The sequence below is a fragment of the Peromyscus maniculatus genome, chromosome 11 (assembly GCF_049852395.1).
Source record: "Peromyscus maniculatus bairdii isolate BWxNUB_F1_BW_parent chromosome 11, HU_Pman_BW_mat_3.1, whole genome shotgun sequence".
Lineage (NCBI taxonomy): Eukaryota > Metazoa > Chordata > Mammalia > Rodentia > Cricetidae > Peromyscus > Peromyscus maniculatus.
In genome coordinates, this window is record NC_134862.1 from 90,380,095 (window position 1) to 90,398,269 (window position 18,175).

Here is an 18,175-nt window from a genome sequence, read left to right on the forward strand (position 1 = left end):
AGGTCATTCTTAAATACATATTATATTTGAGGTTGGCCTGGTTTATATGAAATCCTTTCTCAAAAAAATAAGAAAGAAAATAAAAAACTATAGTATATAAAATTTTTAGTTTTTATAGTTTAAAAAGTTTCTATTTTCTTGACTAGCCTGTAAGAACCTCCATTTATCTTTAATTTTTGATAATAATGTAATCAAAGCCAGCACATTATGCCTATAATTCTGTTGTAAGGAGGAACATGGGAAGTACTTTGAAAGAATTTAGAAGAGTTTTTTAAGAACCTTAATTACTTTAAAATTAGACTATTTGAAGTCTCTAGACCTAATCCCAGCTTCCCTCCTGAACTCCAGATGGTCATCTTCCTGATGGTGTTTCCATTCATGTGCCTCAGCTACGTTCAGAAACTTAACATGCCTTTCATTTTCCACCTCTAGACTTCTCTCCTTCTGCCCTCCCTTGCTTCAGTTATCGGCAGCTCCATTCTTCCAACTCTTTGCGTGAAATAACATTTGCATTCCCCCATTACCTATACCATGTCCCATTTAAACCTCCCATCATCCCCTGCCTTAATACCAGAGCATCCTAACTGATCTGTGCACTACTGAAGGCTTCAGCAAGATAAGGGTCAGTGACAGCAGCTGAGCTCATTCATACCAGCATGGTGAAAATCTAGGACACTTCAAGTATTTTAATTGAGGTATCTTGAATCATTGGAACTACTTGGGCACAGGTCAGATTAAGAGCAAGAATTTGGCAAGCTAAGAGTTTGAATAAAAGAGTTAGAATAAAAGTCAAAATAAAGAGGCATTACAGGGTGGCAGCTGGTGGCCTGCATGAAACAGTGTCCTATGATGCCCCAATATAAAACCTCTGAGCCATCCTTGACTTTGTGATGTGATAGGTAGTTTAAAAAGAAAGGCTGGTACAGATTTTAGAGGGTCCAAATTAGTGAACATGAACAGAAGCGAGTAAGGCTTGCAGATTCTGTCCCAGGGCCAGAGAATCCCATGTCTCTCTAAGTTATAATGGCAGAGCTAATGAGGAGGAAATCGTGTGGTAAACCCCAACGAACTCCTGAGAGGTTCTAGTAAGAGAGAAGTGGCCAGCCTGTTTTTACCAAAACCTACATTTCTTGGGCTTGACCCAGAGATGAGAGTCATGGTGAACGATTTTGTGAGATGTCTTAACCCTGTCAATGAATGCATCCATCTGTTTATACCGGGATTTGTAATGGTATGCAGTTGTATGGCAAGTGTCCTAAGAAGTCCAGGCTCTTGGGAGCCTGCCGTGTGAAAAGCATGGCATAAGGTAAGTTAGAAGAGAACAAGAAACTGTCCCTTCATGGTTGATCCTTTGCACTTTCAAGACTTTATGCTCTAAAGTAACAGGACATAATTCACTAAAAGCGGTAACATCCTTCTAAAACTGCATCAGTATCACAGCATTTGAACACACACCTCTTTGCCTATTAAGATTAAGATTTGACCATAAAGACTTGACAGCACATGGCTCAGGCTTCACCTTACACATTGTCTGTGTCTGAGTTCTATTTTTAACTATCTCAAAGTATGTTAGGCAGAAAAGTTTTTCTTTTTTTTTCTTTTTTCTTTTTTCCCCCGAGACAGGGTTTCTCTGTGTAGCTTTGTGCCTTTCCTGGAGCTCACTTGGTAGCCCAGGCTGGCCTCGAACTCACAGAGATCCGCCTGGCTCTGCCTCCCGAGTGCTGGGATTAAAGGCGTGCGCCACCACTGCCCAGCAGAAAAGTTTTTCTTTAGCATGACAGCTCTGTGGGGTCACTCGGGCCACTTTGTATGCATCACCACCAACCACAATGTCTTCTTCCGTTCATCGCAAGCAGGGCAAGGAGTCTGTGTGTGCCTCATGTATGTGCAGACTAGTCCCTCCACACTAACGCCTATGTCTAGCAAAAAGCTTTTCCTTTCTACAACAAGAGAAAGCAACGGATGAACCCAGATTTCTGTAGCTTCTTTTACTTTGCTAGATTTACCAGGGACTAAGGGTGTTTTTTTGTTGTTACTGTTGTTGTTGTTGTTTTTTATGCATTAGTAAGACATACAAGCCTTCTCCCATGTATACTGACTGCAAATTCCCATAAGATCCTGGGAGATTCTTTAGATTCACTCACAATACTAGAGACTCAGAGAACTTCTCAATCTCTGCCTTTGGAATGAACTACCTGGGATTACTGTTTTTATCCCTTATGAGAAAACTGAATCTACCACTACTACTATACATAATAATCTCCACAGGGCTAACGAATGGGGCCTGGCCTCTTTGTTTGCTAATGTAGCACAGTGGGTACTGTGAACCAGGAAATGATGAACTTTCACAGTTTGTGATGGGTTGCCACAGAGGACACAGAGGGCTAGGATTTATGGACTTAACCAACAGCCCTGTAAAACAGGCTTGCTTGTTTACCATCTATTATTCAGCTAACATAGATTAAAAAGTCCTAAAAGTTTTATGCTAAAGAAAAACTTTTCTGCTGGGCAGTGGTGGCGTTGCCACGTTAACCTCCCCGGTGTCAGGTCCTCAGTTTGTGCCCCTTTCAAGAAATGGCTTTAAAGCATCCATTTTAGATACTTTGGGGATTGCTTGCTCCTCTGGATATTAAATGATTTCTTCATTTCAGATGTTTCCATATGAAAATAAAATAAATGAGATATCGATTTCAGCAACTAACGAAGCTGCTCTTGAGAAAATGATGTTCAAGATCATCGAGCTCTGGAACAATTCCCCGTTGCACCTGGTTCTCCATCACACAGAGATCTACTCCATCTTCATCATCTCATCCATTGACGACGTGATCACTCAGCTGGAAGACTCCCAGGCCATCATTGCGACCATGAAAGGATCTTCCTATCTGAGGCCAATTAAGGTAAATGCTGTGGCGACGGTTTGGGAGGGTTTTCATTTTCTTCAGTCTACCAGGATAACTTTGCTTTCTGCAAACTCCTATTTGATTTCAATTATATGACTTTTTCATATGTTTATATAGAAGATTAAATATTTAATGATGTGAATACTAAGAATAATTTTATAGAAATACTCATTAATTATTTGTGAGAAAATATCAAAGTTTAATTTGGAAGTGCAAGATAAATTTAGATTATATATATACATATATATGTATATATATATACATATATATATATATATATCCACAAAATATGACTTTTACCAGTTTCTTATAATTCATAACTGGCAGCCTTGCATCTAATAACTTATCTAAAATTAATTTTAAAGCTTTAAGAGACTTAATTCAGTGTGCACTCTTCAATAACAAAATTAATAGAATTGGTGTATGGATTGTACCTCGGTACAAAAAGATTAGAGTGTCACAGAGATCTGAGCAAGTGGAATTCACAGTTGTAAATATGCAAGCATTTAAGGGAATGTGTTATTTAGGTGGGCCTTAGAGAGAAAACAATGTATTACAAGAAGAGAATAAATCGAATGGATTATATTGTCAAAAACCACATAGTAAAATAAAAATTATGATAAAGAGAAAAATAACAAAAAAACAAGATTCATTAAAAATGAGATGCAAGAAATATAATTTTAAAATTTTAACTGTAGACATGAGCAGCAAGAACAGAATCATACATCCGACTTGGTTGCAATTGGAGAAAACCTTGTGCACATGCATGGTGCACAAATGCCTTTAGTAAAATAAAGATTGGCTAAGACGTTGTAAGCTGGGCATATTTGAAAAGCCAAAAGAACTCACATATGCAGGAAGACTGCTTCTAAGTAAGATTAATTCAAAGATTTGATTTACCATCCTGCCCAAAAAACTAAAACCAAACCAGAAACACACACACACACACACACACACACACACACACACACACACACACACATATATATATATATATATATATATATATATATATATAGAGAGAGAGAGAGAGAGAGAGAGAGATCAGTGATAAAAACAGAACCATAGAGGGTGCAGGCTCCCTTCTTGTGACTCAGACTGACCTAGCAGTAGCACCTGAAATAGTCACAGTGGGCTGGGCAGCCACCAGGGAGGGTCAGAGGGAACCACTTGGTGCATTTGCAGCTGGATAGAAGGAGACCATTGTGTTAGGTCCCAAAGAACAGAAGCTAACTGAGGTGCACATTAGCATATCAAAGCAGATGCTGGCCACCAGACTCTCTCAGCACCCAAGCACCTGCTACAGAGTCCTGGCTCCTCTCAGTACTTCTCACCCCTACCCTAAATCTCTCCTGCCCCTGGGCTTCCCTTTCTTTCCTCCAGCTTCTCTTTCCTGTATAACTCAGCCTTTCAGCCCTGCTTGTTCTCTTGGTTCTCTTTGTCCTTCTGGCTTCCTGGTCCTCACTCTCTTGATTCTCTTTGCCCCTTGGTCTTCTCTTCTCTTCCTCTTTCGCTCCCCCTACCCCTCATGGCCTCATCTGTCTTGCTGGCCACATTCAGTCTGGACCCTTCCAAATGTCTCTGGCTGCTCTCTCCCTCATGTCTGTGATAAAAACCTCCTCAGCCATCCCCTGGAGCCGTCCTGGCCTCATTTGCATGCAGATTGTAGTAATGATTTCACAGGGAGAAGAATATGCCGAAACTGTGACCATTAAACACATGCCAGTTACAGGGCATGATAGTACAATGCCTTTAAGCAGAGACAATTGGATCTCTGCGAGTTCAAAGCCAGCCTGATCTACAAGCCTTGTTCCTGGCCACCCAGAGCTATACAATAAGACCCCGTCTTAAAAAAAAAAAAAAAATCAATTAATCAATCAGAGACATTTATATTTTATCAATTATGCCTTAATACAATATAGAAGCAAATACAGAATAATATAGAATGCTGGTAAATTCCAAAAGACAAATAAGTATAAATGAGTTAAAAGTGAGTCTTTGTGAGGGATCAGTGAGATGAGCTAACTACTGGTTTCTAAGGAAGCAATTTATTTAGCATCAATTGACTTCTCACTACTTTTTAAAATGTAATAGTCAGTTAGAAAGATCTACACAATGGAATTTTCCAAATAAAGAAAACCACTAGGTAGGATGGGGACACACACCTTTAATCCCAGCTTCAGACCTCTGTGAGCTGGAGGCCAGCATGATCTACTCAGAGAACTTCAGCCAGAGTTTCATAATGAGAATCAATCAATCTCTCTCTCTCTCTCTCTCTCTCTCTCTCTCTCTCTCTCTCTCTCTCTCTCTCTCTCTCACACACACACACACACACACACACACACACACACACACACTGTTAATTGCTGACATAAAACCTCTCTAGATGTCATCACTAGCTTTTGGACAAATCAGGTCACAGGGCAATGACTAGAACAGCTGTATGTGTGCAAACTCTGAAAGACATCGCCTGCATATAGATATGAGTACAGAAAGACTTAGAGAAGGGACCAGAATAGTGTGTACCAAAAACCTGGCTACCGTTCTGTGACCGGAAGTGTCAAATGGCTCATTCACGTTAATCTTATAGTCTGTGCATGTTACACGAGTTAATTTTATGTATGTGTGCAAGTTTTAAAAAGATTTGTTTCTCATGTAATTAATATATGAGAAAATTAGATGAGCAGGACATCTGAAAACTGACTAGAACCAGATTTATCTTCATTTATGATAAAGCTCTTTCTCAGTTTTGTTATGTCAATGGCTACTGGTGCCTCACCTCAGCTTCTATTATGTGGCTTAGTAATGTCATGTCTTTAGGTTGTTATTTGAGGATTTTTTTTCTCCTCTTTTGCAGGATCTTGTGAATGAATGGCATCAAAACTTAAGCCTCTTCTCTTATACCATTGAGGAATGGATGAGATGTCAAAGGGATTGGCTTTATCTTGAACCAATCTTTAATTCTTTAGAAATACAAAAGTAAGAAATAAAAAATATCATGTACAGGTAAAAAAAAAAAAAGTGCATAGGGAGATTTAACTTAATCTTCCAGAAATGATCTCTTCAAGGAGTGAACATCACCTGTGGTTTGAATGTGAAATGCCCCTATAGGTCATGTGTTTGACTATTTGATCTCAAGTTATTTATGGTTTGTGGGAAGATTAAGGGACCTTTAGGAGATATGGAGCCTTGCAGGAAGAAATGGGTAGTTGATTGTGAGCCTTGAGGTTTCATAGCCTGTAGCACTTCCTGTTTGTTCTCTACTTCCTGACTCTGGAAACCACGTGAGCAGCTGGCTTCCTGTTCCAGCTACCATGCCTCCCATCTTGGTTGAACAAGGACAGACAGACACACATATAGACACACACACACACACACACACACAGAGACACACATATAGACACACAGAGACACACAGAGACACACACACACACACACACACACACACACACACACACACGAACTATAGGTCAAAATAAACCTTCCTCTCCTAATTGCTTCTAGTCCCCACCCCCACCCCCACCCCCCGCCATACTTTGTCAGAGCAACAGGAAAAGTGACTAGAGCATCATGAATGCACACAGGAAGGAATCTGTCAGACCATTATTATTTCCTCATTCGTAGACTAGTACAAGAACCATCTTACTTTTGAAAACTTAATTCCCTTAGTTGCTAATATAAAGCTATAAAAAACTGAGATGCATCAGAACATTACAATCCTTGAGCCATATTATGTGTCTCTTCAGTTCTGGAAGATTGGTGTGGTTCTGATGTGAATAAGAAATATGCTTTTTAGTGGCATTCATACATAAATGAGAATTTCTCACTTTGCACTGGATAAAATAGAGGACTTGGCATTTGATAAGCATTCCATTTCCCCTCTTCATCCACAACACTCAAATTAATTGACTTCTCCTTTCTTAAAGTGCTTAATCTTAAGAGCACTCAAATGGAGACAAAGGAGTTATCCAGGCAGAATTTAAGGGACTAATACTAAGTCCCAGAAGTCATTCTGAAATGAGTAGAGAGTGTGGCTTACGTAGTTGGAAAACCTTTAGAGTTGTAGAAGACCATGACCATCAGGTTAATTAATCTGAACTTTATTTTAGGAACAGAGGGGACCCTCTAGTAGTTACAGATGAGAACTGTTTAAATGGAAGTATTGCTTTACAGGGGACAATATTTCTGTTACACATATTTAGTTCTTGACACATGGATACTTGGTACTCTTCTGTTAAATCAAAGCTTTGTTGAGCCCACACACGTAAGGAGTGTGCCTTTACCACAACCTTGACCTTTAAATTTCAGACTTTAAAACTTCTTCATACTAAAGATGTTTCTTATTAATAAAGAGAATAGATAGTTGTCCTTTTACAAACTTTGCTAAAGTAGGGAAGGGGCCTTTATTTAAGAGAGGCTGGGGTGTCTTTACAATACACCTAAAGCACTAATAAACCTGTAACTAACAAAGGGATACCCGTGGTACAGAACCAGAGAGTCACCAAGAGAATTACAAGCAGAGATCTTTGAGAGTCAAGGGTGTTGTGAGGGCCGCATTAGAGCCACCCAGAGAGATGGGACTGGGACAGTGCTTAGCGGGACACGGGTACAGGGACTCAAGTGTCTTCCATGATAGTATTTTTGCAGTTACAGAAACAAAATTTAGCACCAGCACCCACAATAGGAGTGGGAAGATGGAGGAAGGATCCTGGGGGTTAATATACACTGTTTGGAAGTATGTGGGTATCAAAAATCTAAGCTCTCCGCCCTGGAGACAAAAATCCCAAGTTAGACAGTGGTGACAGATGTTTCCAAACTGGGCCTCTCTACAAAGATCTCCAACCTAAATATCAGTGGGCCAAAATGAAGAAATCCCTGAGAGTGCCACTTTCCACTGGAGCTTGGAAATTGGTTATTTGGGGTCAGCTGGAAAGAGCCAGGGAATGCTACAGGAAGCCCCAGAAGGGAAAAGCCCAGAGGTGTAGTCCACAGATATCTGCTATTCCAGAAGGCAGTCAAGAGGCAGAAGAGGCACATTCCAGGACGGCCAAGGATACACAGAGAAACCCTGTCTCAAAAAAAAAAAAAAAAAAATGGGGGGGGGGTCAAAGGTGACAGCAGCTGAGTGGTTGGTGGGGAACGTTACCCCCGACCTCACCTCCACCTCAGTCTCCAAGCCTTGGGGAACGTGAACCCGGCTGGAGCTACTGTGGAAGGGAGAGCTAGGTGAGCAGAGAGAGTAAAAGATCATTTGACTCTTTTTTTTTTTAAGATTTATTTATTTATTATGTATACAGCATGTATGACTGCAGGCCAGAAGAGGGCACCAGATCTCATTACAGATGGTTGTGAGCCACCATGTGGTTGCTGGGAATTGAACTCAGGACTTCTGGAAGAGCAGTCAGTGCTCTTAACCGCTGAGCCATCTCTCCAGCGTGACCATACGACTCTTAAAAATATTCCCACACCAACTCCAACAGCAGCAGAACCAGACTCAATTATGAGTTGATTGAGCCACGTACGGGTTTTGATTTTTTTAGCCAAGGGGTGAAATAATGATAATGTTCCATAAAGGATAACTTCTGTAAGGACAGTAGCACTGGCCTTCATTCCCTTACCGTCTAAGATTGGACGGCCGTCAACAGGATGGGGATTTCACTATATACCATGGGGATAAAGAATCCTGCTCCCAGGCTGGACGCCCCCTCTGCCTTCACATCCGAGTTGTGTCCCTCTAGAACCCAGATCCTAAGGCTGCTACACAGTCTTCCCAGGATCCCATTCAGCTCCTTTTATGGATCGGCTTTCAGATGCGATGGAATACCTAATTAATTGATGTGCGGAGAAGAAAAGTTTCGTTAAGTTGGAAGGTTGCAGCTCACGTTGGCTTGACATGTGGCAGAGGAGCACATCACAGGGAGTGGCAGGGGCCTTTTCCCTCATGGTGTTGAGACTAGGAACAGAGCAATGTGGGAGGAAGGGGCTGGAGTGTCAGCATCCCTTCCAGGTCACACCCCAGTGACCTAGGTTCATCCCAGTAAGGCCCATCTCCTCAGCGCTCTACCGCTTCCCACAGTGTCAGAATGGGGACACGCTGGCTTCGGGAGATGGTCAAGATCCAGACTGTAGCACCTCTAAGACACAAACAGTTCTCATTTGTTTTATATAGAATTTCTTTATCTATTTTCTGCTATACATTGAGTAAAATCTTAACAAATGATAATTGTATGTTTAATCCTGTTTTTCTTAGAATACATACTGCTTATGCAAAGTAGGTAAAATGGCTAACCAAGTAAAGAAAAGCATATCAAAATTGTCTTATAAACTCAACAATATTATAGATTTTAATTACAGCACTTTCAAAGTTCTTTACGTTTGTACATTTTATTTTTGAAGACAGCTGTCAGCCGAAACAAAACTTTTCTCCCAGGTGCTTGTCATGTGGAGAGATATAATGTCCCGAGTACAGAACAAACTAAACGCTTTGCAGATAACTATCTCTACAGGAGTCCTCGACGTTCTGAAAATTTGCAATGAACATCTAGAAAACATAAAGAAAAGTCTGGAGGTAAACTATGGTACCCGAAGTGCAGCCGTACTGTGAAGCTCACTGCAGAACCTGCCGCAGGGCGGACATCTCTCTGTGTCCCCGTCTCCCGTCCCCCCCCCCCGCCCCCAGCAGCTTTCCTCATTCTCACTTGCCAGTTTTGGTTTAATGAAAATGCTATCAAAAGAAAACAAAATGGATGGGCTAACCAAATGACCTTCAAGCAAAGAACCAGTTTTGCCCATGCCCACCTTTTGACTTCTGTAATTTCGCTTTTGTTCCATCCCTTAGCAGCCTTCTAGTTCCCTTTGTGCCCCTCCCCCAACGCCTCTCACATTAAGTTGAGAACAGTAGTAACCCCCCCCCCCCCGCCCTGCTCCCCCCAAGCTTTTCGCTGAATGAGACGGTGCCTTTGAAGCAGCAGAGCCGGCACAGAGAGCACTTAATACTTAATGAAGGCTAATAACTTCATCAGTCCTGCCTTTAGTAAGCTGGTAAGAGCAGCGGAAGCTGGGGCAGAATGTCTTGACATTTGTGAGCTGGCCAGCAAAGTAGCAGGAAATCACAGGACAGAGCTGGGAGCTAGGGAAGTTCCCATGGAAGCACTTCTGCCCATGCTGAAGAGCTCATGCTCACCTGTAAACAATCAAGTGGACATCTTCTACTGTGGGGACAATCCCGGGTCCATGGCTTGGCTTCTCCTGGTTTCCATTACTCATACTCAGCTGTGATTAGAAAATATTAGATAGGAAATCCTAGAGCTGATTGATGACTTTTTAATTATGAACTATGTAGTGATGAAATCTCACTCCATCCTGTTCGGGACATGAATCAATCATCTCTTTGTCCAGTGGACCCACCTTGTACATGCATCCTGCATACTTAACAACTCATTGCCCTCTCTTATTAAATCAACCACCATAGTTTCATAGTGCTGTCTCCCAGGAATATGAAAGGCTCATAGCTCCCTGGGATCCCAGCCTTCCAGAAGGGTGTCTTCTACAAAAAAGAGTAGCTTCTGTATTTGGGTCTTGGTAGAGAATTAAGGTCCCAGGTAAAGGGCAAGAGGTTATGTCTCAAACAGCCCAGAAGCATCAGGAATAAAGAAGAGTGAGAAGCTGATACTAAAGAGGTGTCAATAGTAAGAGAGGCGTTGGGGGAGGGGCACAAAGGGAACTAGAAGGTTGCTAAGGGATGCAGCAAAAGTGAAATTACAGAAGTCAAAACAGGGCTTTGGAAATGCCCTGTAACATAAAGACTGACGTGCTCCCAGAGGATTTGGATGGGGCCAGATGAGAGCATGGGAGGAGACTGAGGGAGAAGTAGAAAACTTGAGTTAGTAAACTATCTTTTCAAGAACTCTGAGAAGGTGGGCAGATGGACAGCAGCAGGGAGGTAGCAAAGGGTGAAGAGGATGCCTCAGGTTTTTGTAATGAGAGAAATTTCATTGAAAGCAGAGGCCTTCTATGAGAGAGAGAGAGAGAGAGAGAGAGAGAGAGAGAGAGAGAGAGAGAGAGAGAGAGAGGAGAGACTCTCTGAAGACATGGGGGAGGGATGGGGGGCATGCCATCTTAGGCTAGCCTACGATGATGCCTACGTCCTTCCCTGTAGCAAAAGAGAAGCCTGGAAAGGTGAGCTGTAGAAGGGGATGAGAAATGTAGGGAACTGGGTGTTAGAGTTTGAGATCGTTTGTAGAATGATGTGTTCTCTGTGGGGGTGACTTCTCATGCAGGGAGCAAACGGGGCAGAAACCTGGCGAAGCCTGCGCTCAGGGAGAGGAGGGAGGCACGCTGGCTGGCGATGCCTGTGCTCAGCCACATGGTGGTGGCGGACTGGCGACAGGGCGGAGCTCCATCCTGGTTGGTCCTTTGTCGTTAGCTTGCTTCTGTTTTCATTTCCCTTTATTTTAATTTTGCATTGCTAAGAAGTAGTTCAGCTTTCACGGATCAAGGGTTATCATTTTGGCTGGAACTAGTGTGCATACTGCACCCATAATACTATAGGCCGGGTGAGGGTGTAATCCCTAGGATGACTGGACTCATGTTCTCAGCTGCATTTCTTTTGGCTTTGGACAGGATTACCTTGAAATTAAAAGAATGGCTTTCCCAAGGTTTTACTTTCTCAGCAACACTGAACTTATGGAGATTCTAGCTGACAGCAGAAATCCCGATTCTGTGCAGGTAACAGCACTGTCTTCTCGCAGTATCATTTCCTCACTCTATCAGGGGTTCTCTGTGTAACTGAAAGTGTGTTCTGGTTTGCAGCCTCATCTTGTGAAATGTTTTGAGAATGTGAAACACATGCTCCTATGGAAACAAGACATCGGCCCTCCAGCTGTGAAGATGCTCATCTCTGCTGAAGGAGAAGGCCTTGTGCTGCCCAAGTATGAGAACGCGCTGGTTGCAGCAAACAGTTAGACTCTGTAGAGCCACCGTGTCTTCAGAGATGATGGCCTTCTGTGAACAAAGGCTCTCCCCCACCTCACCAGGGCGGGCTCTCCGCTCACTTTTACTTTACTGTAAAGTTGGAACAAAGAAAGTGCCTGACCCTGGGCACTAATTGACACTAGCATTCGTTCCCAAAGTCTGGCTTTTCAGATAGGACAGAAATGTGCTATCTAGGGTCATCAGCATTGTTCTGAGCCCAGGTTTCACTGTGGTGGGTTCCCACACAAATGCAGCAAGCCAAGGCCTTCTGTCTTACTGATCTCATACACCAGCCTGGAGGCTGTCTCCTCCAGCATCTGGCTCCTGAGACAAGCTTTACTGAGGAAAAACAATGCCATGCCCAAGCTTTTCTATCCAATAAAGCCCCCAGCCAGGGTTTCTCTGTGTAGCTTTGTGCCTTTCCTGGAACTCACTTTGGAGACCAGGCTGGCCTCAAACTAAAAAAAAAAAAAATTTAATTTACATGCATTGGTGTTTTGCCTGCACGTATATCTGTGTGAGGGTATCAGGTACCCTGGAACTGGAGTTACAGACAGTTGTGAGCTGCCATGTGGGTGCTGGGAATCGAACCTGGGTCATCTAGAAGAGCAGCTTAACCACTGAGCCATCTCTCCAGCCCCCCAAAAGTATCTTATAATACAATTTATCTCTCATACATTCTATGTTATGTGGAATCTAATTATATTCCTACTTTTGATATCAGAATTCCCTAAAGAAATGTATTTTATGGCATGGTTTTCCAAGCAAAAATCAATACAAACCAGAAGATACAGTGTTATAGTTCTTTTGCCCCCAAAAGTAATATGTGTGTCAAGAACTTAATTTACAAGTTTCTCAAAGAAATGAAATATCCATATATTATAGTAATTTTCATAATATTTTTAACAAATTACAGGAAAATTCGTGTAAGAGCTTCTGTAGAACAGTGGATGGTAAATGTAGAGAAAAGCATGTTTGATGTTCTAAAAAAGTAAGTACAGTGTTTAAATCCTGAAATTATATAGTGTGTGTATTGTGTGTATTTGTGTTGTATGTGTATTATGTATATATGTGTTGTATGTGTGTTGTGTATGTTGTTTGACTGTTGTGTATGTGGGTGTTGTGTGGGTGTTGTATGTATTCTATATGTGTTTGGGGTGTGGGAGTGTGTATATGTTTGTGTGTGTGTGTGTGTGTGTGTGTGTGTGTGTGTGTGTGTTGGGATGTGTGTATAAAGCTTGGATAGCTATCCATGTAAATGAAATATTCAGAGAAACACATGGAGTGGATTTTAATAGAGCATGATGTATGAGTGATGAAAAAAACTCATTGTTTTTGAAGTGCAAATACTAGTCTGTGTACATAATCATGGATACCACCAAGGCTGCTCTGTTCAGATGTGTGTGTGTGTGTGTGTGTGTGTGTGTGTGTGTGTGTGTGTGTGTGTGTGTTTTCCTGGGCCTCAAACATGGGCAGGATCTGAACTCAAGCCAACTCCAGCCTGCTTTCAAAAAACAGGCTCACCACTTAGTGTTTCTGTCGTACTTTTACTCCTCACATTGTTGAGTCAGTTCAGACCGGAGGTCAGAGCATTGCTGGAGACAGAACCTGGGGCCCTGTGCGCACTAGGCAGGCACTGCTGAGCGACAGCCCTGGCTTAGTGTTTCCAACAGTCTCCTTGCTGGACCTTAATCTGTTATTGCCACCTACGTACAGGGAAGAAAGCATCCCGGAGTACAAACTTCTAAAACTAATTTGACTAGAATAGTTGTATTACATTTCTAATTTTTTATTAAAAACTTTTTTCACACAACATATTTTAATCATATTCTTTCCCCTCCCAGCTCTTCCCCCACCTCCCTCCCACCCAACTGCATGTTCTTCCTCTCTCTTTATGGAAAAGCTATTTGAGTTTTCATATTTACTAATCCTCGGAGAAGCAGTACAAGGTTTCTAGAACACAGCTGATGATTGCCATTTACATGAAGTCATTGTGAATGTCTTTCCCTTACCTCTGTTTCTATCCTGGGTGATAGGTGATGTGGCAGAAACCAAGGGATGTAATGCCCCCATGTAAAAATTATTTTTGAACACAGACTTTTTAGCTTTTTACCCTTGATAACATTGTAATTCAAAGCTACTATATGTCTTCTCTTAAGCCAAAATATATTTCTACCAATCCAGATACTGACAGGTAAAGAGAAGCTTAAAGAATGTGCACGACTCATGGACACATGTTCAGATTAAAACATCAGCAGTATTAATGATTCATCATTAAGTGGCATCATCAATGAGCATGTATCGATAATATAAATGTATTTCTCGGTTTATAGATTTTTAAGTCAAGGTATTGAAGACTGGAGCCGCAAGACTTTTTCTAATTGGGTATTGTCACATCCAGGACAAGTGGTCCTGACTGTGGTGAGTTGATGCCACCTTGAACTATAAAGAGAGGAATTAGTATGTGGTTGCAGTGCTAAGAAAGTAAAAATATGAAAAATGAGTTACTATGACGGGTACTGATACATCCTGGTTATTTTGAAATGTATTTAAAATTAAGATAAATGTATTTATAGATACATAAATGATATAAACACAGTAAAATTATTATAGAAAATTGGTGGTTGATAAATTCATTCTATAATGCATGAACAGGTATTCATTCTATAATTCCTTCACCTTCTTAAAGTTCAAAAATCTTCAGTTTATAATATGAAATGAGAATAACCCATGAATTATCGTCTTAAAAGTGTCACTCTATTGCACTATACACATTTTTGTTGTTACCATTACAAGTTACTCAAATTTGGTGGCTTTAAAACTATTAAATTTGGCCGGGCGGTGGTGGCGCACACCTTTAATCCCAGCACTCGGGAGGCAGAGCCAGGCGGATCTCTGTGAGTTCAAGGCCAGCCTAGGCTACCAAGTGAGCTCCAGGAAAGGCAGAAAGCTACGCAGAGAAACCCTGTCTCGAAAAACCAAAAAACAAAACAAAACAAAACAAAAAACTATTAAATTTGTTATCTTAAAGACCTGTGGGTTAGAAGAACAGTACAGGACTCCCTGCTGAGCTCAGGTTGTCCTCAGGTATGTGTGGAGGCTCTTGGATGGTGTGAGGGGGGTTCCAATTCCTGGCCTCCACCAGCTCCTGGAGAGCAGGCCACCAGCATACTTCAGTTTATGGCCTCTTTCTCCATCTTCAAGGCTGGTCATGTTGTATCTCAACTCATCCCCAGCCAGCCATCTACAGTTGTGCCTCCTGCTCAGAGACAAGAAGAAGTCTAGTCATAAGGAAGCATGTGACACTGATAGCCCAGAGTAATCTCTCCATCTCAAGGCTCTCAGTCACATCTGCCCTGCCTCTCAACATCTTGACAGGTTCTGGGGGTTAGGGCGTGAACAACTTTGTAGAAAGCTGTTAGACTGAGTATTTGTTAGTGGTAAGTGTATTGCTTTTCCTGAGGTTAAAAGAGAGAAAGGATCTCAGTGTTGGATCGGCGGTCAAGAGCACTCACTGGCTGCCGTGGCAGAGGACCCAGGTTCAGTTCCCAGCACCCACGTGGTAGCTCACAATTTTCTGTAAGTGAAGTCCAGGGACTCAGACACCTCTTAAAATCCCCTGTGACTCCTGCATGCACGTGGTGCACTTACGTATATGCAGGCACATACATACACACAGAAACAAATTTTTTTTTTTTTTTTGGTTTTTCGAGACAGGGTTTCTCTGTGTAGCTTTGCGCCTTTCCTGGAACTCACTTGGTAGCCCAGGCTGGCCTCGAACTCACAGAGATCCGCCTGGCTCTGCCTCCCGAGTGCTGGGATTAAAGGTGTGCGCCACCACCGCCCGGCTCAGAAACAAATTTTTTAAAAGGAAAATTTTTTAAGAAGGAAAATTAGAAAACATGATACTAAGGAAACCAAAATTTTCAGTTGTTCTAAGAAATTTTGAAATCTCCCTCAGCAGAGTGTGTGAAATAAGAGAAGACAGAGAAACCCCAAGGGGAATAATATTTGGGGAATTGATGAAAGATGAGCCCACGGCAAAGACTGTGAAGGCGTGAGGTGGGCAGAGCAGGAAGCAGGAGATTAGCGTGGAGTCGAGAAGATGACTTTTCATTTGTTTCTTTGATCTTTTACTAGAAAAAGCAAACGGTCCTAAGAAAAGAGGGTGGTCCTAATTTAGAGATCTGTGTTGCGGTGTGTATGGGAAATGTTCCCACCACACTACTTGGTCCCAGCTGGAGGTGCTGGGTGCCTGCCTAGAGGAAGCTGGTCCTTGTTCTTTCTCTGTCTGTCCGAGAGCAAGCAGCCTCTTGTTCCTGACCCCCACGGCCAAGAGCTGTCACCCCTCCCACACTGTGCTTTTTCCTGACATGACAGCCATGCCCTCAGACCATGAACCCTCAGACCATGAACCCTCAGACCATGAACCAAGGCAAATCCTTCCTTATTAAGTGGCTTCTTGTCAGGCATTTTGTCATGACAAGTGTTGTTTTTTAAAAAAAATCTCAATCATCCCATTTTGCCAATAAAGGCTCTGGAACTAGATGCCAGCTCAGAGAGGCAGAGCAAGCACCCAGCTGGCCATCCTCTTCCACCATCATCCCAGAAGCCCCTTCTCTCCTACTATGTCAATCAAGTCCTCTCTCACTCCAGGTCCCTCCCCTCCACTTTCTGTGTGTCTCTCTCTCCATTCTCCTGACTCCCTATATGCTTTTTTTAAAAAAAATAATGCTGTGTTCACTTCCTGTCAGCTGGCTGCTTGCTCCACCTCTTGACTTCTGGTTGATTTTATTTAATCATGTTTACAATATTCAAGCAGAAAGCTCTTGAATTAAAGATGTGTGCTAGGGCTGAGCCACACCACAGCTAGAACTAGATTTTTCCAATAAATCATGTAATCTAGGGGTTCACAGTGTGATCAAATTCCTGCAACCATGACCAATGTCACTAACACAGTCTCAAACTATATTACTTGTCAGTCATTAGGGTCAGTGTGAACCTTGGATACTGGTTTATCTGGAGAGAGGAAGCCTTTGCCATAGCAACCACTAAGTATCGCAGAAAGCATACTTGACCTATAGTTCTCTTATTTAAAAATAAGTCCCCGTTTTCTACTTTGCCTGACCCACCACAATTTTCAAGTCTTCATTAAGGTCACCTAGGGCTGTAAACAGACATTTTGCTCTCCTCTTGACTAAGTAAATGCTAGGTCTTAAGTTGAAAGGCTGGTGTTTATACAAAGGAGACAAAATTATAGGAGGTTCTATACATTTCTGTAGTTTGACAAATTCAAATAGTCTGATTTGCCTTAAGAGAAGCTCTTTCCCAGGTTTCTGGTGGCCCAAGTGTGCTTAACAGTGAGCAGCACGCTGCATTCTGCTCTTAGAATGACTCTAGAGTAGGCTTTTATCTTCAGTCATTGAATGTACTTTTGCCCAGGTTCCCCCACCTCCATCTACCTTACCTATGGCTTATTTCTCACCTCAGGGTGCAATTTACAGCTCACTTGAATTTAGTTCTCTTGAACCTCCACAGAGAGTTGTCTCTGAATAAACATAAAAAGATATTTTTGAGAGATAGCTCTATATATTGGCCACAAAGAGATTTTCTGTATAGATTTGTCCATGATATAGCAATTAGTAATTCCTCTATAAATAAGTGTGTCACCATTCTAGAGGTGGAGGGACCTTGGAGAATGAAGCCAATAAAAGGGGGCAGACTAAAGTCTCATGCAATAACTGACTGTAGAGCCCCAGACAATTTATACTTTGAGGGTTAAGAGTAAAGTCCTCAGGAGTTCAAGCTGTATACAACCACAAGGACAAGCCACATGTGGAAAAAACATGTTTTCCCACAGAGAAAATAAAGAGTAGTTTAAACATTTAATTGAATATCAGCACAAGCGAAAATGAGTAGTGTGAAGTAAATTCACTCTTATCCACTATACCTGGAGAGGAACATGAAGAAACATTCTAAGAACAATTCTGTGTTTTGAAGAAACAGAGGTCACAAGACTCTTGTCTTGTTTTCTTGGAATGTTCTCACAAGTGAATTCTCCTGGCATGGCTCTGTTCCTGGACCATGCTCTGACATAAGTATATAAGTGGAAAAATTTTAAATATGATCCACGGTATTCCCTCACCGTGGATGTTCTCGCTGGAGGCTGTAATCCATTAACCACCCTGTGGGCTGTGGAAATCTTGACTGTTTAGTTGTTTTTCCTGCCTGTTTCCCAATCCCCCTTCTCCAGCCAATCACTGAGCTGCGGTAGCCGGAAGTTTCTCTGGTCTTATCTGGCC

At 42.0% G+C, this 18,175-nt stretch overlaps 1 protein-coding gene across 4 annotated transcripts in view; it reads left to right on the forward strand.

Moving 5' to 3' along the window:
- Positions 1-18,175, forward strand: part of Dnah14 (dynein axonemal heavy chain 14) — a 226,721-nt gene that overhangs the window by 64,836 nt on the left and 143,710 nt on the right. For all 4 annotated transcript variants that reach the window (XR_013043464.1, XM_042258740.2, XM_076548104.1 and 1 more), the window contains exons 21-27: positions 2,652-2,897; positions 5,758-5,879; positions 9,297-9,468; positions 11,523-11,627; positions 11,712-11,830; positions 12,790-12,864; positions 14,207-14,294. Coding sequence is in view for 3 of the 4 variants with exons in the window: in XM_042258740.2 (XP_042114674.1) it covers positions 2,652-2,897; positions 5,758-5,879; positions 9,297-9,468; positions 11,523-11,627; positions 11,712-11,830; positions 12,790-12,864; positions 14,207-14,294 (927 nt within the window). In the remaining variant the exon portion in view is untranslated. The remainder of the gene's footprint in view (positions 1-2,651; positions 2,898-5,757; positions 5,880-9,296; positions 9,469-11,522; positions 11,628-11,711; positions 11,831-12,789; positions 12,865-14,206; positions 14,295-18,175) is intronic.